The sequence below is a fragment of the Haliotis rubra genome, unplaced genomic scaffold (genome assembly GCF_003918875.1).
Source record: "Haliotis rubra isolate DU_JTF1 unplaced genomic scaffold, ASM391887v1 Scf593, whole genome shotgun sequence".
Taxonomy (NCBI): domain Eukaryota; kingdom Metazoa; phylum Mollusca; class Gastropoda; order Lepetellida; family Haliotidae; genus Haliotis; species Haliotis rubra.
Genome location: NW_025767294.1, coordinates 504,543 through 531,326, shown reverse-complemented (window position 1 = coordinate 531,326; position 26,784 = coordinate 504,543). Strand labels below are relative to the sequence as shown.

At 39.0% G+C, this 26,784-nt stretch overlaps 1 protein-coding gene across 1 annotated transcript; it reads left to right on the top strand.

The window, feature by feature from the left end:
- On the top strand, positions 1-26,784 carry LOC124255123. The gene is made up of 11 exons (XM_046688963.1): positions 1-260; positions 1,295-1,684; positions 3,496-3,573; positions 3,827-3,937; positions 4,372-4,932; positions 22,636-22,792; positions 23,038-23,098; positions 23,837-23,927; positions 24,654-24,831; positions 25,106-25,235; positions 26,105-26,784. Exons 1-11 carry the CDS (start codon positions 128-130, stop codon positions 26,192-26,194), a joined length of 1,980 nt encoding a protein of 659 aa, XP_046544919.1. The 5' UTR covers positions 1-127; the 3' UTR covers positions 26,195-26,784.

Sequence of the window (26,784 nt, the reverse complement as noted above, 5' to 3'; positions counted from 1 at the left end):
AAAATAATTGGAGACTATACGGAGAGTTCACCAGCTGTATATTTGAAGAGAAACATCGACACTAGAAGAAAACAAACACAGCCAGAAGGGAAGTGACCCGAATTCAAGGAATAGTGAAGTCGGGCAGATGTCTGGATTCAATGATCGAAGGGGAACTAACCCCAATTTTGGTTTCTCGACAATGTCGGAAGAATACCGGCTGGACAAAGAAGAATTAACTGCCCGTTACCGAGATATACTTAACTCGACCCAGGGCGTTGGTAAGTGTAGTGTAACACAATATTAATGTTGAGTCTTGTGTTTGCTTGCATTTTGGCTGTTTAAGGATGCATGTGCTCACCAATATTCCAGGTATATGACAGCGGCCTGTACATTTTCATGGCTTTCTTAGAAGTCCAGTGACTGAAATACGGTCCACAGTAGCTCAGGCCTGACTGCACGCGATTCAAACAGTGTGTCAAAACATACAGTGTCAAAACATCAACGGATCCTGGACTTCATAATATTAGTTATTTTACAGTTTTGCCTTGGTAATATTTTGAGGATTTTGGAAAAGTTGTTGGTGAGAGCAACACTTATTCCGTGTCCAGTTGTTAGGTGATGTAACGTGAATATAACTGACTCTTCAACAGGCCAGTAATGTTACTCCTAAATTAACGGACCCTAAAAGAACGGATAAATCCTGGACAGTGGTTTATATCTTGGCTTTGTTGCACTTTTCACGCCCTACTTTCACCATTATTGCCAAGGATTTAAGTTCCAACTGGTCATATTGTTAATTTGTCACACGACTCATACGAGACTCCTGCAAAATCATGCATTTCACAATCCTTTCGCATAAGTCGTTCGACACACTTGCTCGTGTAATGATCTCTATGTAGAGACTCACCAATCTCACTTTTGTATTGATACCATGCATATTTGCTTGAAGATTTGACACACCAACATGTTGAATGTCTTTATTTTATCATCCTTTCTGACATTTTGTTTCTGACATTATATGACATTAAGCATATCTCCCATCATCCCGTTTGTTGTAGGTGACGTGTTCATTGTTGTCGTTATCGTTAGAATCCTCTGGACCACAGAATCTGAAACTTTACAATCTTCTTATAAACAATTGACACCCGAAATTATTGAAGATGTCCGAATCATGTATAACCGTCACATCAAAGATTTTGATACATCTAGTCACAACCTGCATGTTTCGTCCAATTTGTAACACTATAGTTTTACTGACATAGCTGAACTTTGATCCGAGCATGTATTAGTTCTCATTGTGACCTGAATTCAGGGGAGCGTGAAGTCAAGCAGTTGCCTGGTGTCGATGCTCTAATGGGAAGTGACCCGAGTTCAGGGAAGCGTGAACTCGATCAGTTGTCTGGAGTCGTTGCTCCAAAGGGAGGTGACTCGAATTCAGGGGACAGTGAAGGTGAGCAGTTGTCTGGAGTCGATGCTTCAAAGGGAAGTGACCCGAGTTTAGGGAAGAGTGAAGTCGAGCAGTTGTCTGGAGTCGATGCACTAAAGGGAAGTGACCCGAATTCAGGGGACAGTGAAGGTGAGCAGTTGTCTGGAGTCGATGCTTCAAAGGGAGGTGACCCGAGTTCAGGTAAGCGTGAAGTCGAGCAGTTGTCTGGAGTCGATGCTCCAAAGGGAAGTGACCCGAATTCAGGGGACAGTGAAGGTGAGCAGTTGTCAGGAGTCGATGCTTCAAAGGGAAGTGACCCGAGCTCAGGGAAGAGTGAAGTCGAGCAGTTGTCTGGGGTCGATGCTTCAAAGGGAAGTGGCCCGAATTCAGGGAACAATGAAGTCGGGCAGTTGTCAGGAGTCGATGCTCCAAAGGGAAGTGACCCGAGTTCAGGGAAGAGTGAAGTCGGGCAGTTGTCTGGAGTCGATGCTCCAAAGGGAAGTGATCCAAATTCAGGGAAGTGTGAAGTCGGGCAGCTGTCGGGAGTCGATGCTCAAAAGAGAAGTGACCCGAATTCAGGGAAGAGTGAAGTCGCGCAGTTGTCTGGAGTCGATGCTCCAAAGGGAAGTGACCCAAACTCGGCTCAGGGCGTTGGTAAGTGAAGTGTAACACCATGTATGTATGCATGTATGTATGTGTGTGTGTGTGTGTGTGTGTGTGTGTGTGTGTGTGTGAGAGAGAGAGTGAGTTAAAATTTACAGACACATAGGCAATATGTCAGCCATATCGTGACTAAAACAAGTTGTATATTCACCATAAATACATGTAAATTATAAAACCTGTCAAGCCTTTATCTCTCTAAAATTGGATTTCACATAGGACTCACAACCATTTCAAATGTTATTGACAGGACACAACTATCATAGAGAAATCGCAACGATTTGAACCCCAAAAGGCATTACAGACTGATTTGTTAAATTAGCAACCTATCAACGTTGAAAGATGCCATAAACGGGATCCGGAATCTTTCAGAAAAAAGTACAGAGCAGTATAATGGACGCCCTGCTCCAGTGGGAAGTGACCCGATTTACCCTTTCCCGACGCAGTCACCATCAGTTGATATTAGCTTCGCTGACTCTCAAGGTACGCACGCATGCGCTCGCACGCACTCACACGTGTTGTTCTCTTCCAATACAGAGTACTCAACACTTGTGGTAGCGGAGCATGTATATATGTATGATTAATACACTGGATTTTTTCATGTTTGTAACTCCTAGTTTCATGCACACACAACCACAAGCGTTATGTAAAGGTAGTACAAAAACACAGGATAACACATTAGATCACTGATCCACGTTTTGCAGTTGTTTTACTGTACTGCCTTTGTATAATTTAGGTAACGGGGACTTATCTGAGGACGATGGTGCAAATGGATGTGACCCGTTTTTCAAAGATGCTTTTGGAATAGTTGTTGGTGAGAGTCACATTCATTCCGTGTCCAGTTGTGAGGTGATGTTAAAAAACTGACTCTTCATCAGACCAGTAATGTTACTCCTAAATTAGCGGTTAATTTATAATTCCTGGACATTGGTTTATATCTTGGTTTTGTTGCCGTTTTCACGTCCAACTTTCACCGTTATTGCCAAGGATTTTAATTCCAACTGAAATTAGCAACCTATCACTGTCGAAAGATGCCAAAAACGGGATCCGGTATCTTTCAGAAAAAAGTACAGAGCAGTATTTTGGACCCCCTGCTCCAGTGGGAAGTGACCCGATTTACCCTTTCCCGACGCAGTCGCCATCAGTTGATATTAGCGTCGGCAGCTTTCAAGGTACGCACGCATGCGCACGTACGCACACACACACGTGTTGTTCTCTTCCAATACAGAGTGCTCAACACTTGAGGTAGCGGAGCATGTATATATGTATGATTAATACACTGGAATATTTCATGTTTGTAACTCGGAGTTTCATGCACACACAACCACAAGCGTTATGTAAAGGTAGTACAAAAACACAGGATAACACATTAGATCACTGATCCCCCTTTTGAAGTTGTTCTACTGTATTGCCTTTGTATTATTTAGGTAACGGGGGCTTGTCTGAGGACCATGGTGCAAATGGATGTGACCCGTTTTTCAAAGATGCTTTTGGAATAGTTGTTGGTGAGAGTCACATTCATTCCGTGTCCAGTTGTGAGGTGATGTAACGTGAATATAACTGACTCTTCAACAGACCAGTAATGTTACTCCTAAATTAGCGGTTAATTTATAATTCCTGGACAAGGGTTTATATCTTGGTTTTGTTGCCGTTTTCACGTCCAACTTTCACCGTTATTGCCAAGGATTTTAATTCCAACTTAAATTAGCAACCTATCACTGTCGAAAGATGCCCAAAGCGGGATCCGGTATCTTTCAGAAAAAAGTACAGAGCAGTATTTTGGACGCCCTGCTCCAGTGGGAAGTGACCCGATTTACCCTTTCCCGACGCAGTCGCCATCAATTGATATTAGCTTCGGCGGCTTTCAAGGTAAAAATCACGGTCCACAGTAATTGACAGTCCAAGCTATCCCTGACTGTAATTTTTAACATTTTTTTAAATAGGGCGCGCGCGCACGCACGCACGCATGCACACACACACAAAAATGTGTATATATATATCACCCGAAATTGTTTAAGATGTTCGAATGATGTATGACCGTCACATCGACGATTTTGACACATCTAATCACAACCTGCATGTTTCGTCCAAATTGTGACACAATAGTTTTACGTTTGCTTAGTTGGTTGTTGAATTCAGGAAATATGTTTACATAATGACCTTCATTTGAGCATGATCCTAAATGTTGTAACAAAAGACATTGACAGATGCGGCCGCGTAAACTTCTCTCTTGAAAATGTTCGACTGAGACAGCTGAACTTTGATCTGAGCATGTATTTGTTATCATTCTGATCTGAATTCAGGGAACAGTGAAGTCGAGCAGTTGTCTGGAGTCGTTGCTCTAAAGGGAAGTGACCTGGTTTGTGAAGTCGGGCAGTTGTCTGGAGTCGATGCATCAAAGGGAAGTGACCTGAATTCAGGGAAGAGTGAAGTCGAGCGGTTGTCTGGAGTCGATGCTTCAAAGGGAAGTGACCTGAATTCAGGGAAGAGAGAAATCGAGCAGTTGTCTGGAGTCGATGCATCAAAGGGAATTGACCTAAATTCAGGGAAGCGTGAAGTCGAGCGGTTGTCTGGAGTCGATGCTTCAAAGGGAAGTGACCTGAATTCAGGGAAGAGAGAAATCGAGCAGTTGTCTGGTGTCGATGCATCAAAGGGAATTGACCTAAATTCAGGGAAGGGTGAAGTCGAGCGGTTGTCTGGAGTCGATGCTTCAAAGGGAAGTGACCTGAATTCAGGGAAGAGAGAAATCGAGCAGTTGTCTGATGTCCATGCATCAAAGGGAAGTGACCTGAATTCAGGGAAGAGTGAAGTCGGGCAGTTGTCTGGAGTCGATGCTCCAAAGGGACACTCGGCTCAGGGCGTTGGTAAGTGTAGCGCAACACAATATTAATGCAAAGTCTTGTCTGTGTGTGCATTTTGGTTGTTTAAAGATGTACTCACCAATATTCGAGGTATATGACAGTGGCCTGTAAATAGTCACGGCTGTCTTTGACAGTCCAGTGACTGAAATCATGAGAGTCAATTAATGTTTTTGTCGGGTATTCAAGGTAACAATGACGGTGCACAGTAGCATATGCATGACATGCGATTCGTACAACGCTTACGATTTTAGGTGCAGTTCATGATGAGCTTGTGAATATAGCTTAGCTTAGCCGACTTTCAAGGTAAAAATTACGCCTCACAGTTTCAGAGAGCCCAAGCTAGCCCTGATCTTCAGCAAAGTTTTGTGCTTATATATACATATATACATATATATATATATATATATATAAATGCTATATAACATCATCGTGTTAGTTGTAGATGCCATGTCTATTGTATTTTTGTTTGTGTTCATATTTCCCTTTTTTGGTACAAAGTCAATGTGCCAAGAAAAATGTCTATTGTTGTCGTTATCCTTAGAATCCTTTAGACCATTGGGTCTGAACATTTACTAGCGTCTTACAAACAATTGCCCACCGAAATTGTTTAAGATGTTTGAATCATGTATGACCGTCACTTCAACGATTTTGATACATCTATCCACAAGCTGCATGTTTCATCCAAATTGTGACACAATAGTTTTACATTTGTTTAGTTGGTTGGTTGGAAGACATTGAGATATGCGGCCGTGTAAACGTCTCCCCTGATAGGGACATTGTATCACACACTCTTTTAAAAGGTTTTATAACTCATTGTACCCTGGACCGCCTCCGTGGTGTAGTGGTTAGAGCGTCCGCCCGGAGAGCGGAAAGTCGTGGGTTCGATCCCCGACCACGTCATACCAAACGACGTTAAAATATGGTACTTGTTGGTCCATGCCTGGCGTTCGGCATTAATGGGTACAACAAGGACTGGTCGGCTCGGAGTCAGTATGATGTGTCTGAGTGGGGTATTCATGCTTCACTGCGGCATGGTATCTCAGTGGGCTAGCACTATAAAACCATCTTAAGTCTATGCTAGTACAAGCAGCCGCACATACATATACACACGCATGCACGTCGTCATATGAGCGAAATATTCTCAAGCACGACGTTAAACCCAATTTCACCTCATTGTAACCTTGGCCATATGATATATTGTACTCAAGGCCCAGTGTCTGCAAAGTGAAACTTGCCTGAAAACTAATCATTTCAGTTTTAACCGTGTATGTATTTTTTTCTTTCAATAAGTTTGCATACTTTGTATTCATCCCCGTTCAAGAATGTACTCGATTCGACCCATCGTAGGATTAAACGAAGTCATGCACATCAAAATCAATGACTCGATCAGTGTTTAGACTGTGGACAGACAACAGCAATCTATATTTTCGACACATCTTTATAATCATCTTTCGATGATCGCCAATTGGTCTTTAATTAGTCAGACACGTACAAACGTTTGAACTGTCAACTGACACGCTGGTGATATCCGTCATTTGGAAGCCTTGCCTGTACATGTGACTGTATCAAGCCACATTGACATATTGTCATAAACTGAGGTATAGTGACTTAACAAAAGTATTGCAACAAACTTGTTTGCTCTATATCTCCCGGGGGCGTTTACTGTAAACAAAAGTCTCTCTTGCGAAAACCGCCCAACATTAGGTAGTGAAATGTGGCATGATCATATTCCGCAGTGCGAAGGAACTGACAGAAGAGCAAAAGGAATTACTAGTAATTATTGAATTGCATGAAAAAGGCTTGAAAAATAATAAGACTGCTGAATTGATAGCAGTTCACAAATCTACTGTAGGGCGAATTTTGAAGAAGTTTGGTGACGGTCAAAGCACAGAAAACAGACATAGAAGTGGTTGCCTTCGTGTGATTGGTTTGAGGGTGGATAGGCGTTCGCCAAAACAGCGACGTTCCCTTACTAACATGACTAACAATTTTGATTCTCAACATCACGTTCGAGTTTGTAGCACGACAATCCCAGCGACATTTACATCGGGCTGGCATAAAAAACGGACGATAAGAAATGGTATCACCATTTCACAAGTTAACCATCAGAATCATGTAAGGTGGTGTAGGGGGATAATGTCATGAGGACGTCATAGGTGGAAGAAAGGGTTGTTTACTGATGAAACTCGGGTTGTGTTAGGAGAAAATAAAAACATTTCTGTTTGGCTGAAGAAAGGTGGAGTCCGGAATGTTTGAACGTACTGAAATATCCTGTCGCGGCAAGTGTACTGTTTTGAGGATGAGTTAGCTGCAATGGTATAGGTGTACTGGTTTCAGCTGAAGGACATATTAACTCAGTAAAATACATAGATGTGCTTGATACCAATTTGTGGCCTGTTGTAGCGAAGGCATATGGAAAAACGCCTGAACTTTTCAAGATGGCAATGCGCCAGTACACGGGGTCTCGGGAGACCACTTCCTGGAAAACTAATAATGATAAAAATGTCCTAGGAATGGACTGGCCTGCTCAATTCACAGACATTAACGTCATAAAAAAGTGTGGAGATGTGTTCAATCTCAAAAAGTCTATGAAGTCTGTGAATCTGAGCCACTCTCCAACAAGTCTATATTCGAAGTTTATACCAATCAATCCCTAAAGAATCCGAAGTGTCATAATCCAGAAGGGTTATATTACCAAATACATTCATTCTTCTTGAAGAGTGAGTGAGTGAGTTTATTTTTACGCCACACTCAGCAAAATTCCAGCTATATGGCGGCGGTCTGTAAATAATCAAGTCTGGACCAGACAATCCAGTGATCAACAGCATAAGCATCAATCTACGCAATTGGGATACAATGACATGTGTCAACCAAGTCAGCAAGCCTGACCACCCAAACCTGTTAGTTGCCTCTTACGACAAGCATAGTCGCCTTTTGTGGCAAGCATGGCTTGCTGAAGACCTGTTCTACACCGGATCTCTTCTTGAAGAATGGGCAGAGGATCTATTCCGCAAGGCATACTATGTCAGAGTGTATATCTGTGAACAGTGGTAAGGACTTGTCATTCAAAGTGATCTGACCTCAACAAGTATAACTGACTGACTGAGTTTAGTTTTACGCCGCTTTTAGCAATATTCCAGCAATATCACGGCGGGGGAAACCAGAAACGGCTTCACACATTGTGCCCATGTGGGGAATCGAACCCGGGTCTTCGGCGCTTTAACCACTAGGCTACCCCGCCGCCCCTCGACAAGTATAAGCGTCTGTAGTGTCTTAAGAGTGTTTCACATTCATGTTTGCTTTTACGTGTATATGTTTTCAAAAACATGTAGGTATGTAAATATATATGTTTATTTATTGATTGTATGTACCATATAAACACATAATATATTATGTCTCTCTCCTTGTTTATGTTTCTATTAATTTGTACGTAAGACTTTCGCACGTATCCCCCTAAACTTTAACGACAGGGAAAAATATGTCTTTCAGTATGTCCAGATATAATTAAAGAAACATGTTAAAACTGATCCTTATCAGATGAGGAATATATATTCAGGTGATATGATTTTACTAGAATGTAATTTAAGGGGGAATACGGCGGAAATCTTTCCCAAGACTGAATCACTGTCTATATTCATTTTTTCTTCCTCTTTAGAACAATTGAGAGATCCTGCATTAACAACCCATTATGTACTATCAAATTCACTGTCATGCTTGCAGATAACCCGAACTAGCTTCCGCACGTATATCCTATACCAACATATTTTCATCTGACTATGATGTTGTTTGTTTCACGGAGACTCACGTATAGATACTGAAACATTGGCCTGGGAAAACATTCATGACCCGATACGTAGAGATAGAAGAGCTTTTTGGGGGTGGGGTGGGAGGGTGGGGGTGGGGGTGTTATGATGTATATATCTCGACATTTAACTTTGACAGACTTCCAAATCTTGAACATGTATATGATGAATCTGTATGTGTTAAAATATTTCTTCCACAAAACCATTAATCATATGCACTGGTTTCCAGGCCTGAAAGTAATACTGCCAACTTGTAGAGTATATTTGACAATAGCATTGAAGGTGCTTTAGATATTTCAAGTAAAGTTACTTTTGTCGGAGACTTGAATGGAAATTTACTTTCCAAAGCCAATCTAAATCAACAGACATCTTACTTAGAAAACACTTACATAATGTTACAACGGAACCCACAAGGGTGACCAAGACAACCAGCACTCTTCTTTATCCAATAGTTGTTAATGATGAAGTTTTTTGGGTTTTTATTGTTTATTTTTATATTGGTTCCCAGGATTACAATGTCATATGTAGAAAAGTGATGTATAGACAGATGGATGATGTACAGGTACGATGTACTCTTCTAGATCCAATAGTTGTTAATGATGAAGTTGACGTTGTTGAAAGTGGCGTTGTTGATTTCGATAGAAGTATAAGTGATCACAAAGGCACATTTGTCAACGTTGATGTGCATGTATGTATCAGCTAAAGTTGCATATCATAGACAAGTTTGTTGTTACAACAATGGTGATTATGAAAAAATGAATGTACTTGTTAGCAGTACGGAGTGGTTGTCACTGTTTACTGACTGTTCAAATGTTGAAGATGCTTGCTGTGTATTTTATGAACGTTTTAATGATTTAAGATCTAATGACAAACCATGGTATGACTCAAATATTCGACGTGAAAGTAGGAAGTGAATCAACTGAGGAAAAAAGCGAAGACAACACAGAATATAACTGATGTTATGAAATAAAAAACAACAACAACAAAAACAAAACAACAACAACCCAACAACAACCAAAAAATAACAACTACAACAGCGTAATAAAGTTAATAAGATGAAATTATATGCAAAAGAACATTGTTTTTCAAATCTTGACGTATTTTAATCGAACTGGTGAAAATAAATCATCATATTGTTACGCAGTTTGATCAAGACGTCAGGTACTGCTTCCTTCATTCCCGCTTTGAAAATACATGCAGATGAAGAGGGACCATCAGATTTTTCAGATTTGATAAAACTTATATGTTAAATCAATATTTTGAGTCTATATCTAATTCAAATGGTGCAGATACCACTTGTTTACCACAGTTTGACAAGTGTACCGATGCGGTATTAGAAAATATTAAAATCCAAGTTAATGAGGTTTCAGATATCATTAAATGTCTACCTCTTCAAGCTGCTGGGTCACACCAGATTAGTCATCACTTACTCAGAAAAATGTTTATTTCATAAGTCCAGTCCTGTGCATAATCTTTAACATGTCACTAAATTTGTTGTGTATCCTAGCCAATGGAAGTGTGCGAAATGTTATTCCCTTATTCAAGAAAGGTGATCATACGGTTTTATCAAATTATCCCCCAATTTCACTTATTGGTTGTGTTGGGGAGTTGCTTGAAAGAGTTGTGTTTAAGCGTGTTTATTATTTCTTTGTGTCTTATGATCTGTTATACAAATACCAGTGTGGTATTATACAAATACCAGTGTGGTATTTTACAAATACCAGTTCTAGGACCATTTCCTTTTACTGTTTATGTGAATGAGATAGTGGCGATACTTCACTGGGAACTTTATCAAAGAACAAACAAGTGATGGAAAGAGTCATGAATGAAAACCTATAATTATTAAGCGATTGGGCAAAGGTCTGGTTAAGATCTTACAATCTGGAAAAAAACGAAGCTATATTATTTACTTTGAAAGATGCCTCAAAGGCATGAATTCGAAGATTCATAGCTGCCATATAAAAACAGTCTATTTTCATAAACATTTGGGTTTAATCTTCACGTCTAACGGAAGTTGGCATCATCTCATTGAAAACATTTGTCAAAAGACATCTAAACTGATAAGAGCATTTAGGAGCAATTAGATAACGATATAGAACAACGTTATCAAAAATATATACTGTATTTATAAGGCCATACTTTGAGTACGCATACGAGGTATGGAATGGATGTTTGTCTGAACAGGCTAATAGATTAGGAAGACTCCAACTGGAGCAGCTCGCAAAGATATGCATTCGTTGCATTACGAAACGTGATATGATCTACTTTCTGAAAGAAAGAGAAGACGTAAGTTAACATTATTTCATAAAATGCAAAATGGTCTGGCTCCAGGTTTTCTTCAGGATTTACTCCTCACCTGCAGTAGGCAACCAGACAAGTTATGAGTTAAGAAACTCCGATAAGTTTTTGCCAACCATGAACAAGACCGAGGAACTCAATATCATCTTATATTCCATCAACTGTTAAAGTGTAGAATAATATTCCTTTAGCTATTAGAAATTACAACTCTGTTGCATTGTTTAAATCTGATATCCAAGAGAAATAAAAAAGTGCCCCTATGCATTATTCAAATGGAATAAGGGAGTTAAATGTTTTAACCTATTCAACCCACTGTCGACATAAGGAGGTCAATAGGGACAGTGGTGACGTCAGCGATGACGTGAGCACCAACTATGGGGTGCGATACTTCCATCTACATGTACATATACGATGGAGCCGCAATGTCGTATTGATCGGATAGGTGATCTGTATAAGTGTTGGAGGGTAGTTTAGCCCCATCCCCACTTAGAACTGTAAACGACTTTTAACTAGTGAAGTTAATTTCGGAGACATAATTCCTCTAAGATTGGCATTTATTCTTTTTGTAGGAACCTCGTGTACGAGTTCAAACTGTGAACTTGTAGGATATGTTTCCTCCTTCTTCCTACATTGTTCTGTCTTGTTTGCATTCCTTGTTAAAACATGGTTTGCGAATATGAGGAGTCGAAGAGGAAATTATTTGGTCAGCAATTTTATTCACTTGACAGTTTGTACTTGTACTTCTCCCATGGGGGTTGTGCTCGTTCAAGTCACCCGTGATTATGCAGGAGCTTAGGTAGCTGATCATATAGGTGTGAAGATCATATTGTTGAAGAGCAGATGGAGTGGAAAGTGCAAAGGGCACAAAGTAAATGCAATTTGCAATGCAATGGCTATGTTCGGACACATCCATTCAAGAATCCAAACTTATTAAAAGTTGGACCTGGTTATTTTATTTGTCCCCTTTGGGGTTCGTCTGCTGATTCTTTCTAGGATTTTCATTGTTTGGTATGGATTTACTTTTCCGCGGTTTTGATGATTGTTTCTGAGATACAGATGTATCCATCTCAGAAGATAGTTTTAGACGGACTGATGCTTTTGGATGAAGATGTGGATTGGGAACAGGAGGTCACTTTGAAGGCCTGCTCTGGATTACACTAGACAGCAACGTGGGAGCGAAATTCTTAGCCCGTTTGTAATCATCTGGCAACCAACTGAATTACATTCAACTTGTTTTGGTTTATAGGCTTCAACAGAAGCAAACGGTGGTAGCATACGTCAGATCTACTGTCGTTTTGCTTCTGAGAATAAATTGTGCGGTCGTTTTGACTCGCGAAATTTTGGACTGCAATTTTCAAAAAGCAGTGCTATCCGCGGATGGAAAGCGAAAACAGTTGACGCAGACAGGAGGTTCGGCCCACGACCGTACTTTGACAGGGATTAGGAACAAATGTTTGCACCTTAGAGCTGCAATAACCTGCACTCAGCGATCTGGGATACAGCGGTAGAAAAAATATGAATAAATAAGTATTTGTTTCAAGCAGAATCTGATATTGTACCGTTTCGTACACTCAATGAGCGGAGAACAAGGTCGCAGCTTTTTAATATCCTTGACTTCACTGACGAAATCTTCAAAGCCTTCTGCTATAGCAGAGTCCACCATCAGGTGCACACATTACACAAGGAAACGAGGCCAGTTGAGTTGTAGGAACCTCATCATCCTGTCGGAGTCATAAGGAACATTTTGAAGTGGGCGTGCCGCTGACAGAAATATATATGATTCACACTCCGTTCGCTCCACTTATCATCGGGCATCAACAAGGACGATGTCTCATATCTATGGATCTAAAACAGATGACATCAGGGATCGTGAAGAGTGTGTACTCAAAGAGGGAAAAAAATGAAAAGAGTATGTCCTACAGGACTGGCCTATAGTCTACCGCCTTCTGGTGTAGCTTTTGGACAAACTAACAGCTCAGTAATTACGTTTTTTACCCAACATTTATGGCCAAGACCATTCAGTATATTTTGAAATAAATCAAATTGTATTGCAACATACTTAACATGAACAGGGCTCAGCGTGACAAGCCGATTGATAAAATCGGGTCCATTCTACGACCAGTTTAGGTGAAGTCGAGGGTCGAAGTGGTATGTTTGGCAAAGGCAGCTATTCCTGTTCCCAGTGCCCTAAACCACCGGAATCCTTCCTCCCTCGACACAGGGCCGCAATTCACGGCAAACAGGTTGCCCTAATTTGGTCGCCTCTTTCCACCAGCAATATGGTGATATGGACACATTTTGCCCAGGGTCACATAGGGAAGAGCTATTACTGTTACGCAGCACCCACCACGAGGGAGGGCTTCACGGGTGACCCATAAGCAAAGTGTAAATAACCAGTATTCAATTACTGTCGTTCATTTGAAAATCAGTGATGTGGAAGACTAAATATTTGACATAATTATTAAATACAACAAAACCATAAAATATAGGGAGAGATACTTCATATTAGTTTTGTGCATTTTGTTTTCCATAGAGTATCTTGCTAAAATATATCTCAAATACAGATAAGATGAACGTTGTTTTTTGTTGTCAATATAGATTTTTGAGTTGTGAATTATTTTCAATAACAAATACCAGGGGTCAGATATGCTGTTGAGGTAACAATAAATAACTATCTGAAAAAGTTTGATGAAAGTGAAAAAACTATCTTACCTTAATATTTGTTCCTGGGTTTCGGAGCAAAAGCTATATATGTAATTAGTGTACAGAACTTGCGAAGATTGATGCTGTTTGCTGAAGTGTCTGATAGTGAATTATGCACCTATTACCTACACTATGTGAAATTGACTCTGTCATCAATAAACATGAACTGTCAAGAACAGTCTTCTTTGAACTCAGATATATAAAAAAACTTGGACACTCTTTCGGTAAAGGTCTGCAATTTTAGGCTGCACCACGGCACATTCTAAATGCTAAATCAAACCTTGCACTGGGTCACTTGACCGGTAATTTCGTTTTTGAATAAAAAACACATGTCAAACAATGTGAATAACTATGAATAATTAATACTTTGTAAACCCTGTTTTCTGAGGCAGGTAAATTATTTCTGTCAATGAACAACCTATGTGGTTTGACGAAGAATATTCCATCTTGAAAAAAACCCAAAATATGCTAAATTGCAGCTCCTCAGAATAAGTAACTGTAAAGAAACCTTGATACGTTTCTTTAGAGTAAAAAGAAGTTCAGGAAATGTTTAAGGAGAAAAAGAATGTCATTGAAGGGGAGGAAACTAATAGCATTTATAAATGATATTTTCAGCGATTGTAAATCTTTCTGGCACTCGGTAAATTCCTTATTGAAAACAAAACACAGAGCAAGTAGCATCAAACCAGACGTTTGGCGGCATTTGATAAGCATCTGCTACATCCTGAAACAGAAATCAGTGAATTTGACGAGTCTGTAGAACATTTCATTAAAGAACATAATCAAATAAATTGTGAAGAATGTAACAATTCAACTATGTTGTCATCACTGAAATTGGCTTATTAATGCTATTGATTCCTGAAGCAAAATAAGGCTCCTGGCACAGATGGAGTTCCGTCTGCGATTCTATCGAAATTTTCGATTCCATATTAGAAAGTGGAGTATTTCCTGATTATTAGAATGAAGGAATGATTATTATTCAAAAATGGGATTTATCACTCATCAAAAATTACAGTTGTGCACATGTATGTCATTATTGAAGTTTTGGTAAAGTTCTTACATGTATCATAGAACGTAGACTGAGAGTGTGGTTAAAAGTAAACGATGATCTCTCTCTGAAGCTCAGGCGGTTTCCCGACAGGACTAGTCTACCACGGATACTATTTTGTACTTCAGTCATTAGCACAAAAATATCTCTGAACACATAAATACCGTTATTACTCTGCATTTATTGACTTCCATAAGGCATATGATTCGGTTGATAGAAATATATGGCTTTATGCACAACCCCAAAATGAAATTCATGGAAAACTTTATAACATTTTAGAAAGCATGTACAAGAATGTTTGTGCTTGCGTTAAGACTGGCGATTCTATCACCCTTATGTTGGGCACGGTGGGCGAACCAATAGGCCCACTCAGACAAAAGGCCTCGGCCTTTCTTCCTGGCCATTGAGGCTTTTTGTCATGGGGGCATCTTAGGAGTGTTTTGTCTGGGGGCTTTTTGTCTGAGTGGGCCTGTTATCCTACCACGGTGTGACACATCAAGTGGAGTTAGACAAGGCTGTATACTTCCTTATGAACAAGCTGACTGTTGATTTACAAAATGAGGATTCCAGAGGCATACTTGTGGATGTAGATGTGGATGTGGAAATTATAAAATTACTTCTTTCTTCATGTATTAGTTTGCAGATTTAGTTGCTGATCTGCAGCGAAAGTTTAATGCTTTAGAACTATTTTGCATTAAATGGGGATTAACTGTAACTATGGAAAAGTCTAACATAATTGTTTTTCGTAATGATGGTTTAAAGCGGTTGAGGAAGTGGTATTATAAAGGCAACCAACTGAAATTTGCTGCGTATTATGAGGGGTGTAGATGTGATCGTTCCATCATGACTTAGTTTGTCAACAGTCTGTGAAACCCTTGCAAATCAAGCCTCAAAAGCTTCTCTCTCTTCCTATTTACCAGATAATGAAAGGTTACCCAGATCTATTGTCTAGGGAATTATTTTGTCTGTATTTTGATACTAAAATTGCACCAATTGCATCTTTTAGCAGTGAAATATTGGGTTTTACGTTTTCGTGAATGTACAGAAGACCACAGACAGAAGCCCCACATATTTGAAAGAAAAGAATCATCTGACAGTTACATAAAGTCAAACTTGACCAAATCATCTCCATGGAAATCATGAAAAATATTAATGCCAAAATCTGTAAATATAAAGGCACCACTTCAAGATCTGTTTGATATGTCTGCCATGTCTTGTGGAAAGATATTGAAATGTTTTCAAGTTATGCTCGGAAAGAAGCCGACCTCTCTTTTGAGTCTAAGTCCGACTTGTTTCCATGGAAATCGGGAAAAAATAAATGCCAAAATCTGCAAAGCAAAAGGCACCACTTTGTGATCTGCCTCGTATATCTGCCAAGTTTTGCTAAAACGGTTGTGCTCCGGAAACGAATATTGGAGGGCTCGATATACTGTGAGATTGGGCGTTACCACCTTTCTGCACATTTCCCGCTGTATAAGATACTTATGTAGGTTGATTCATATGGACTCAGCCTGAAATCGTCATGCCTGTTATAACATGCTTAAAAGGTCACATGCAACGTAAAACACAACTTTACAGATTCTGATACCTTTCGGTATGGACTCACAGTAACAAATGATCAAACAAGCAAATTCAATTTATAAGGTTGAAAAATAACGAGATGCAGAAAACCCGCAAAATCGGAGTTCAAACGATTCAATAAATTCACCCAGCTGGGGTGAACAGTGGACTGCGCAGTGAATAGGTTCGCGCAGCTTGGAAGCGCGATGTTCAGAATTATTTTAAGGTCGTGAGCAGGAGTAGTCTAATCTTGGTTTGTGTACAAGTAGTTAATAATCTACTCGTTACATAATGGAACCTTGTTTAGGATCTAGATCTACTCCGCTACGTATCAACCAGTGGGCGTTCAACATTTCAAGACGGAAAACTTTTCGCTGGCGGTGAATACTCGGAGTAGGCTTTGATGTGAGCTATTTTCTAACGTTTTGTTGATATTTCACGCCCGTGAGCTTTTTATATGTTATGACAGGAGATTTCGATTTAACTGTTTACATGATTTCATTTGGCTATTTCACCACACGTTCTTCTTACCGAGTCACTTTCTCAGTTCGATACTTAACATCAACGTCATTATTTAGCATTGTCAGAATTTCTAACTGTGATATAGATATGCCTCTGTCACAGACTGTCAATGTCTGTCTTTTTGACACTTATGTGTCTGCCTGTCTGTCTTCTACTGACAATATTAAATACCCACAACTTCAATCATTGACCACATGCAATTTGAACTTAACACCTATCAGGCTGTACACCATAAACAAAACGCATTGATTTATAGCTCGTGCACCAGAGTTCGGTCTCTGTCATTATGTAATTACACAGACAGGCCGAGGTGTGATACTTGTACACATGACATGTTATGGTGTCTGTTGATTGCAAAATGTTATGCACATAAAATGAGCATGTATTTACAAAATCTAACATCTCTATACACACACAAAGATAATAATAATACACGCTTATAATGTTTGTCTATTTGGGTTTTTTCATAATCAGCAATGTATATTATATATGTCATGAATAAGTGATAATTATGTTTTAATTATGTTTGTTTTTTGGGGTTGCATGTTGATTTAAAGCGCAGGACGAAGCTGGCAATGTATACTGTACTTCACATGTAAAAATGTTGTTATTTCAAACTGGTTATTCATATGCTTGGATTTTTCAGGAATGTAGTAATTTACACAGACATTTATACATTTATACATTCAATCTTGATATGACCTATGTAGGTCCGGGTTAGAATGAACCTTCAGTGACCCATGCTTGTCATAAGAGGCGACTAACGGGATCGGATGGTCAGGCTTGCTGGCTTGGTTGACCCATCGGTTCCCAATTGCGCAGATCGATGCTCATGCTGTTGATCACTGGACTGTCTTGTCCAGACTCGATTACTTACAGACCGGCGCCATATAGCTGGAATATTGCTGGGTGCGGCATAAAACTAAACTCACTCACTCACTCGATCTTGGTATTGAAAAATGGAGACATCTTCATTCCTTAAAACGTATTCTTCTTATAAAACAATAACAAGAAAAGTATTTAAGTACTCATGTTGATAGAGATTTGACTGAAGCACTTGCAGAGTTTAGATGAAAATAGAAAACATACGCATTAATAAATAAATTGCTCATTCTGACTTATTATGTAAGCACTGTAATTTAAGAGCTATTGAATATGAGTTCCAATTTGTTCTTGTTTGTCCTTTCTTTAAGAAACGTCGAAAAAGACTCATACCAATTTGTTTTCGTCATTATCCAACACATCAAAAGCTTGCTCCAGTAATGTCTTGCACAAATGTAAACATCAAAGGTTTAGCCATTTACTTGAAAAGAAACATGTATGTTTGTAGTTGATCTCCCACACCAACCATACATTTATATCCATGCTATTTAATATGTATGAATTTCTTTGTATTTGTACTCTGGACTACGCGGCCTCCAATACTAAATAAAGTCTCTCTAAATTATTTACTTTTGTTCCTACTTGGAGAACAAAAAATGTGCCGTTTACCTGTTTTAATGTTTGAATTAAATACCTATTTTGAGCAAAGCGAATTCACACAGACGTAGTATATTTCGTGATCTCAAGATTCCCCCTTTTTTTAAATCCAGTTATCAAAAAAAACAAACTTTTCTTACATTAGATCTGTTTTCATCCGTTACCGTGAACGACAGATGCTCCACCAGAGAAAAGGTTCCATCTTCAATTATCAGAATTATCCTTCTTGCAACGATAGATGCAGAAGAAACTTATATTTTGTTATGACATTATAATATCCCACGCGTCAAACATTATTCGATAATTGACTGCGCGAAATTCTTTCGACTTAGGTTTGTGAAAAACAAATCTTGCACACCGTTGGAAATATTGCAGGCAAAATATACAACAAAGAAGAAGAAATTCAATTCCAGTTGATATCATATAACGGTAACCAAGTAGAAGGTGATGAAAAGTTAATTGCACGGCATATACTTTGCATAATCACGGAATTTGAATCCTAGTTAGAAAATGTATCAAGGATGGATACAATTACAAATCATTGTGATTATATTTCATTATCTGCTTATGTAGGTCTTCAATTGTTTTGTTCGGATGCATATACGTTTCTGCTGATTAAACGTATTTTAAATATTTATCGTGTCTTATGACCTAAAAACATCGCGAGTAGGCTACGCCCTCGCGTGTCACCTGCCGCGGTCAACAATGTAGATGGTGGAAGGTTTATCAAACAAATAAGTATAAACTGGATGAGTATGATAATTTCTTTACAAAGACATGAGTGAGTGAGTTAAAATTTAAAGTCACTTTGGCAATATTTCAGCCATATCGTGACTATAACAACATATATCAACACTAATTAAAGATAGAGTATAAAATCCCTGTCAACGGGACAGTAGAGAAACAACTAGAATATCACAGATATAAATGTAAAACTAGTAATTAAATCTAAAACATTTTAACCATAGAGGACAACACAATATAAAAATAGGCTATAGATCACCAGCAACTGAGGGTAGTTCGCCATACTAGGGACTACAAAGTCATGAACAGTTACCTAATCGGACTATGTAATTGATTCCAGAGAATATTGTAGCGGGATAAATGGGAATGATGGTAATAGTTTTTCGGTATCACGATGCATGTTTAGTTGTTTGTTTTATCACCGTTGCCATGATAGTTCCTTTTCATCCAGTCGGTGATGTAACATTGAGATTGCTTTTGTTTACTGCTAATGAATCCGAAAGCTGCTAATTTTCAATAGACCGGGAACTTCAGTGTGTGTTCTCTTCACCAAAGAACAAAATTACTGATCAAATTGCTAAAAAATGATTTCATTATGAAGAAAACATTTGACTGACTACCATCCGACGTGAAGTCAACAATGGCCGTTGTTTGTGCTTGTGTGGCGAGAATATCTCGACCTTTTCGTTTATTTTTTTTTCATCAGAAGGGCTAGCTATTTCAAGGTTTCAACGACGAAGGATCTTTTTAGCATAAATTCTCGTTAAGTGTAGGTTTAATCACTAACATCTGAAGGGATGGTGTAAATCCAACTACAGTCCATGAAGGTACCAAAGGTATCGAAAGTCCCCGTGGTCACTATTATGGTCATCTCCCTTTAGTTGTTGGCGACTTGTAGCCCATTTTTACATTGTATTGTTGAAGACAGAAATATTGTTTTATGGTTATATGCCAATTTTTAGTATATATAGTGATGTTCAAGTTATGGTCCAATTAATTATGTGACATAACATGTATTTTCGTGAATTATTATGTCGGTATAGCTTGTTATCAAATACTTGTCTGTTATTAGTCACTTGTATTTTCACAACACCATTTCAGTTATTTAGGTGCAATTGCTATGACTGGAAATTTTAGTCATTTCGCGAAATGTCTGACCCTCTTAGATCACTTCACAGAAATGACTGAAATCTTTAGAAATTTCACGAAATGACCCTTTTCACAATCTGACTGTAACACATATATATATGATAGACTAGTAACTTTACTGTCCTTTGCAGACAGGTAAAGTATACAAGTATGTTTTTTGTTCATTTCTACTACATTTACGAATTTACAACTTTCATAGTCACGATATGGCTGATATACTGTCGATGCGGACTTTTAAATTTTGACCCCTTACACACTCGTTTTAGGTACATAAACTACTAAAAGTCTATGGATTTAGTAAGCTAAGCATTTGTACATTCCATACATAGTTATTGGAAGTTTTGTTTGGGTTGTCATTATGCTGTTCTCCTGTCGGATGGGTCCGACAGCAGCGATGAGAGGGTTAAACGTTGAACGTTATTTTCAAACATGTAGATGCTACACTTACGCGTAGATACAGTACTGAAAGATGTATTGATAGTTTCAGTTATCTCAGCTTCATATCATATCACGGTTGGAAAAGAGGTTGACCATTGCGCATTCCATTGTTTTTCAACAAGACTGTATGTGTTTCTAATGATAATCATTGTCATGTATCCTTTATTTCAGAGAACAGTGAAGTCGGGCAGTTGCCTGGACACGATGCTACAATGAGAAGGGACCTGAATGACTCATCCACATCATCGTCCTTTGAACACTGGCAACATACAACAAGGACGTACTTGAGAAGTCTAAAAGCAGGTGACATGTTGCATGTTGATCATGGATTGCATTCTCACTGTGACTGTGACTCACACAATGTTGCTCCTCTTGGATCCATTAGAAAGTGGTCAAATGTGTGAGTGAGTTAAAATTTACAGTCACTTTGGCAATATGTCAGCCATATCGTGACTAAAACAGATCATACTTATATAAAGCATGCTCAAAATCTGCCGCAACTGGACCATGACATCACAGTTACAGACTTAAAACCAGCATGCAACCTAAAGTATACTATTAAGGACATTACAGCGTAAAAACTGGCTATAGATGACCATCAACTGAATGTAGCTCACCATACTTCCTGCATGGACCCTGACTAGATTGTCACCATCACTTCCGCCACTGGCGATTGTACTCATATCTAGTCATTATTTAAAACGGCAGGTATTCTACGATTGAAATACTTGGTAGAGCTTAATTTACTTTGAATTATACTCATATGTTGTACCTGTGAAGATCCGTGATAAATTGTGCCTTCAGTAGCCTATGAAACACTTGAATGTTGAACGTTATCTTAAACCATTTACCAGTAGATGCCATTACTAACAGACATTTTAATTAATACTGGTAGCAAAGCGTCATATCATATCATGGTGTTGGTAATGTGGCTGTATATCGGCATTCTGCGAAGACTACATAATTTTATGTATCTAATGGTAAACATTATGGACTGTTTCGTGGTAATATTTTCCTTTGGATATATTAGGTGAATTCAGGATAACAATAGCATCAGCGTTGCCAGCGTTCAAGGTTTATTCAAATGCAGATTGTACATTCAATAAACATTTCAATTCAATTCCATATATGAAGATATCAAATAATCATTCAGTATTGCAAATGACTGACATCAACATATTATTTTCATCTTCATAACTATTAAGCTTAGCAGAACAACGACATGTACTGAACATTGATTTTCGCTAAACATTTCAATATTGTCGTAACTGGCGATTGGGCTTCAGTAAACTAAGTATGGTCGTTCCACATTGTCAGTCGAGATGGTAGATCCGGCTCTCCAGTCGCTCGGTCCGTCCATGGTTGCTAAGTCAAGGAGTGAGGGTCGGTCGAACGTCACTCCTAACTAACCGCATTACATTTATGTACGGGCACACATACATTCAAGGGAAAACGCAAGACCAAGTTCTCCACTCACATAGGTTTTACTCTGTCTCAGTCCATTTCTCTCTACGTACAACTCCAACACAGGACAGGGCAGTATGGTTACCACACGGAGAACTGAGTAAAGTAGATTGGCTTCGAAATATTGAGCTAGTACTCTCGCACTCTGAGTTCTTAGCGCCCAAACGTGTCTTTTGAACGAGACGAGCCTGACCTGATTTTGACCACATATTTCAATATATCGTTTTGATACGATAATAACTGTATCTGTCACTTCACTCATGTATTGTAATTAGAGGGTCCTCGAGCAGCACCGTTCGGTGACTCCCCCTTTTCAATGATTTGTTACTTTCACCCCGCCCTTTAACTCGTCTACTTCGCTAGTGTCCTCTGACGACCTTGTCGTGTCCTTGCCTCGCTAAAGCTTAGGCCAAGTTCACGTCTCAATGTTTATCTTTCTCTTATTCCCTGACTTTCTGTCTTCATTCTGTTTTACGGAATTTCCCTTGTATTATTTAGGTAACTCGGAAGTTGTGCACTTGTCTAGAGTCGATGGTGCAGAAAGAAGTGGAGTACATGATGATAAATTACATGTAATTGTTCGCAAAGATGACTTTTGGAATGTTGTTGGAGGGAGAAAGATGCGCAGCATAAATGTAACAGGCAGGGAATCAAAGTAAGTTTTGTTGTTGATGAAAAAACACTTCCTGTCCAGGTGTAAGATGATGTAACGTGAATATAACTAACTCTGGAACAGACAAACCAGTAATGTTACTCACAACTTTACGGACCCTTAAAAACGGTCCATGTATAAATCCTGGACAATGGTTTACATTTTGTTGTTGTTGCCCTTTTCACGCACACCGTTATTGCCAAGGACCTAAATTCCAATTGGTCATATTGTTGGTTTGCTGTTTACAGTCCACTGACATCATATGCGACAGTTACAGCAATTGAAAAGAACCCACAGGAAAAAAGAGAGGTTTGTATTTGTTCAGCTGTTCATTTGCCAGGTTCACTTAGCTTCCACAAGGCTCTGTAAGTTGGAGATCAACTAATGAATGACGTTTAGGTCTGCTCAGACAAAAACATTTATCTTGCTGCTGGTCACACATACACAAGACTTATTTATTGTCGCACATGGACATCTAAATTTCTGTGTTGAAGTATAAAGCCTAACGTCAAAGAATAACAGTCTCGTCTACTGATAGCCAGGTCAGGACGCATTTGTACCTACTGGCCTTGGCGAATATTGATATAAAACGTAAAATGAGAGATGGTCAGTCTTGTCTATGATGAGAAACAGACATATTTGTTAAATGATAAAATAGTAGTAAAAATAAGATGAACCGATCACTGAAGAATTCGCCTCTAAAAGCTTTTGCACTACTCCTGTCACGCGACGACGTCTGCTTTGAATGGAAGCATTGTGCTCGCCTTTTGGCTATCGCCATAATATCCTATTTGCAAACATATCACGCAAGACGTACAAGTTCATCATTAAGATGGATTGTAGGGTAGTGGTTGACGCAATTGCCCATCTCACCGAATCCCTGGGTTTAATTCCTCATATGGGTACAATGTGTGATGCCCATTTCTGGTGTCCACTGACTGTGATACTGCTGGGATATTTCCAAAAGCGGCGAAAATAAATATTTGGAGGCACAGTTCACAAAGTGCATAGCTAAATAGTACAGAAACGTCATCCCTTGAACTACAGAAACACAACCAGAAAGAACTTGACTTCTCCAAACCAGGTGACTTGTTGGAGTTTGAGCGAGGAGTGTACAGTCACTGGGCTGTGTATATCGGTAAGTGTAGTGTAACAAAATATTATGTAAATTGTGTGTTTTTCTGCGCATTTTTATTGTTGAATGTTGTGTCAGCAATATACGTGGTATATGACAGCAGTTGTGAATAATCACAGCTGGCTCAGACAATCCAGTGATTGAAATCATGAGCATCCATCAATGGAATGGTTTTCAAAATACGTATAGAGATTCACAATAAAATACACCTGACATTTTGAGATCTGCGCAATAAAGATGCAAATCTAGTATTCCGCCACTGCATGGATATCACAAGGCATATATCCTATCTGAGTTATAATTGGTCTTCAGTAACCCATGCTTGTAGTAAGAGGCGATCGAGCCGGTGACTTGGTTGATGCATCCTCATGATGCCAATCACCGGATGATCTGGCCCAGACTCGATTGTTTAAAGAAAGGCATATAGTCGGAAAGGTACCTTTGAACAACAGAGAAACAATGAAACCATATGTCTACGATTTGTGTGTTTTAGAATCATATATGTCAATGTGTAATTATTAAATTTCTCGGACACATAAAAGTTTAAACATAGATGCCATATTGACTTGTAGATACCTTTCCTGAAAGATTAAGCATCTGTTCTTAAACGCCAAATCATATCATGGAATTTATGAAGAGGTTGTGTATTGGGCATTCGGTTATTTCTGACAAAACTGCATTACATATCTTGTAATAAATAATGTTATAATATTCTCGTGTGTTATTTAGGTAAAGAAGAAGTCGTGCACTTGTCTGGAGTCGATGGTGCAGGTGGAAGTGACCTGAAGCACCCTTGTACAATATCTGGAGTAAAGTCTGATAAAGGAATCGTTCGCAAAGACAATTTTTGGACAGTAGCTGAAGAGAGCAAAGCGAAAAAAAACAACTCAAAGGATTCGGAATTACAGTAAGTTTTGTTTGTTGTTCAATTCAGCAGTCATTTTTGCTCTAGCTGTAGGACGGTGTCACATCTAAACAATTGATTCTGGACCAGAAAAACAACAACAATAATTGATAGTGTCATTAAGTGAAAGTTACTCCCAGTAACAATCCTGGAAGAACGGTTCATTTTGAAATCCTGAACAATGGTATTTATCCAGTTTTTGGGGTCTTTCTATCGTTCCCTTTAATACCAAGGAATTGAATTCCAAAGGATCACATTGTTGTTCTGTTGTTTCCAGCCACTTGGAACCATCTAGGATAGTACAAAGAGCATTATCCGAAGTTGGAAAAGTTGGCTATAACTTGCTCTATAAGAACTGTGAACACTTTGCTAAATGGTGCCGGTATGGCAAAGAAGAAAGTGATCAGGTTTGTATTTGTCTAACTGTTCCTTTGCCAGGTTTATTTGTTTAATTAATTACGTTTAATTACGTGTAGATCTGCTCAGACAGATATTTATCTTGCCACTGGTCAAATATACAAAAGAAGTATTTACTGGTAGCAAATTCTCAAAGATATTGTTGCAAAGGGACATCTAAATTCGATATTAAAGTGTAAAACCTACACATAAATGAATAACAGTCTTGTAGGGAAGGTAGTGTAGCAAATTGTCACGTTGTATCTTGATATAAAATATCAATACCATAGATGGTCAATCTCTCTGTTGCCAAACAGATTGCCTTAAATGGTGAAATAGTGGTCAAATTAATATGAACTGATCACTGAAGAATTAAGGAACTAGAAAGAAAGCAATTGCACTTTTCCTGTCTTGCTACGACGTCTGCTTTTAAATTGTTGTATTCTGTTCGCAAATGGGTTTTCACCATACGGATCTATTTGCAAATATCTCTTTTGAGACGTACATGTTCTTCGGTTTAAATTTCACAAATGGGTACGATTACGATTTGTGTAGCACAACTCTGGTATCCTCGGGCGTGATATTGCTGGAAAATTGCTGATGTACATCGCAACTCACTCATTCTTTATTAAGAAGAGATGCCAAACGATTCACCTTGAGGTCGTAACATTACCTTTCAGAACAGCCAGCACGTTTAGAACTATTTGGTGTTCCTTACAGAAAACCGTATGGTTGAAATAGTCTTGTCTGGGATTTTGGTGAGTGAGTCTAGTTTACGCCGCACCTAGCAATATCCAGCAATATGGCGGGTCTGGGATTCTGGAAACACATTTTGAATGTAGAAAACAAACCAAACATCAATTGTTTTCCTTTCCTTTAGGCCAAGGTTCTGTGTAATGCAGTAGCTATGGTTGTTGGGAGCGCCGCTGTGGTAGTAGCAGGGGTAGCATTGACTGCCTGGTTTTCCTGAAGTGGCGGAAAGGAGGAAAGAGAAAAACGGTCCAAAAACTAACAAGTTCAATTCCCACCATAAAATGGTGAAACCAAATAAATCGGTCAAGGAAACTGTGGAGTGTTCGACGAATGCCCCATATTTGATCACAAAGCGGTTTACTGGATTCCACAACATTCCTCACCAACTTGTACCATTCCGTTACAAGCCTAATATTCATGCCTGAGTCATGCTCCTGTTCATTCAGCCTTTCGAAGCATTCCATATCAGCAGTTCCGGGACACGTCTTTGGATACTCGCGTCCCTCACAAAAGATTCCATCATGTAGTATGAACTTGTGAAGGCTGGGAAACAAGAACGCGAGCTCTTATTCCATCTCCGTCTTAAAGCAGTTTTACTATGTAAGCTCCTACAACATCTGCTTAATTTATACAACCACATTGGATGAACAATATATATTAAGAATGCTGTTTGTATTCCGAGACAGACTTTTGAGATCTAGCTACCTTTTGTTTTAATAGGCGACTTTAACGAATCGGGTGATCAAAATCGGTTCCTTTGCTTATTTCTTGCCTTCATACTCTTATGGTATAAAAAGTGTTCACAAT

Coding starts and splice junctions, on each gene's coding strand:
- LOC124255123 (XM_046688963.1), top strand. CDS start 128: ATGTCTGGATTCAATGATCGAAGGGGAACTAACCCCAATTTTGGTTTC. Junction 261..1,294: donor TAACTCGACCCAGGGCGTTG/GTAAGTGTAGTG, acceptor ACCTGAATTCAG/GGGAGCGTGAAGTCAAGCAG. Junction 22,793..23,037: donor GTAACAGGCAGGGAATCAAA/GTAAGTTTTGTT, acceptor TGCTGTTTACAG/TCCACTGACATCATATGCGA.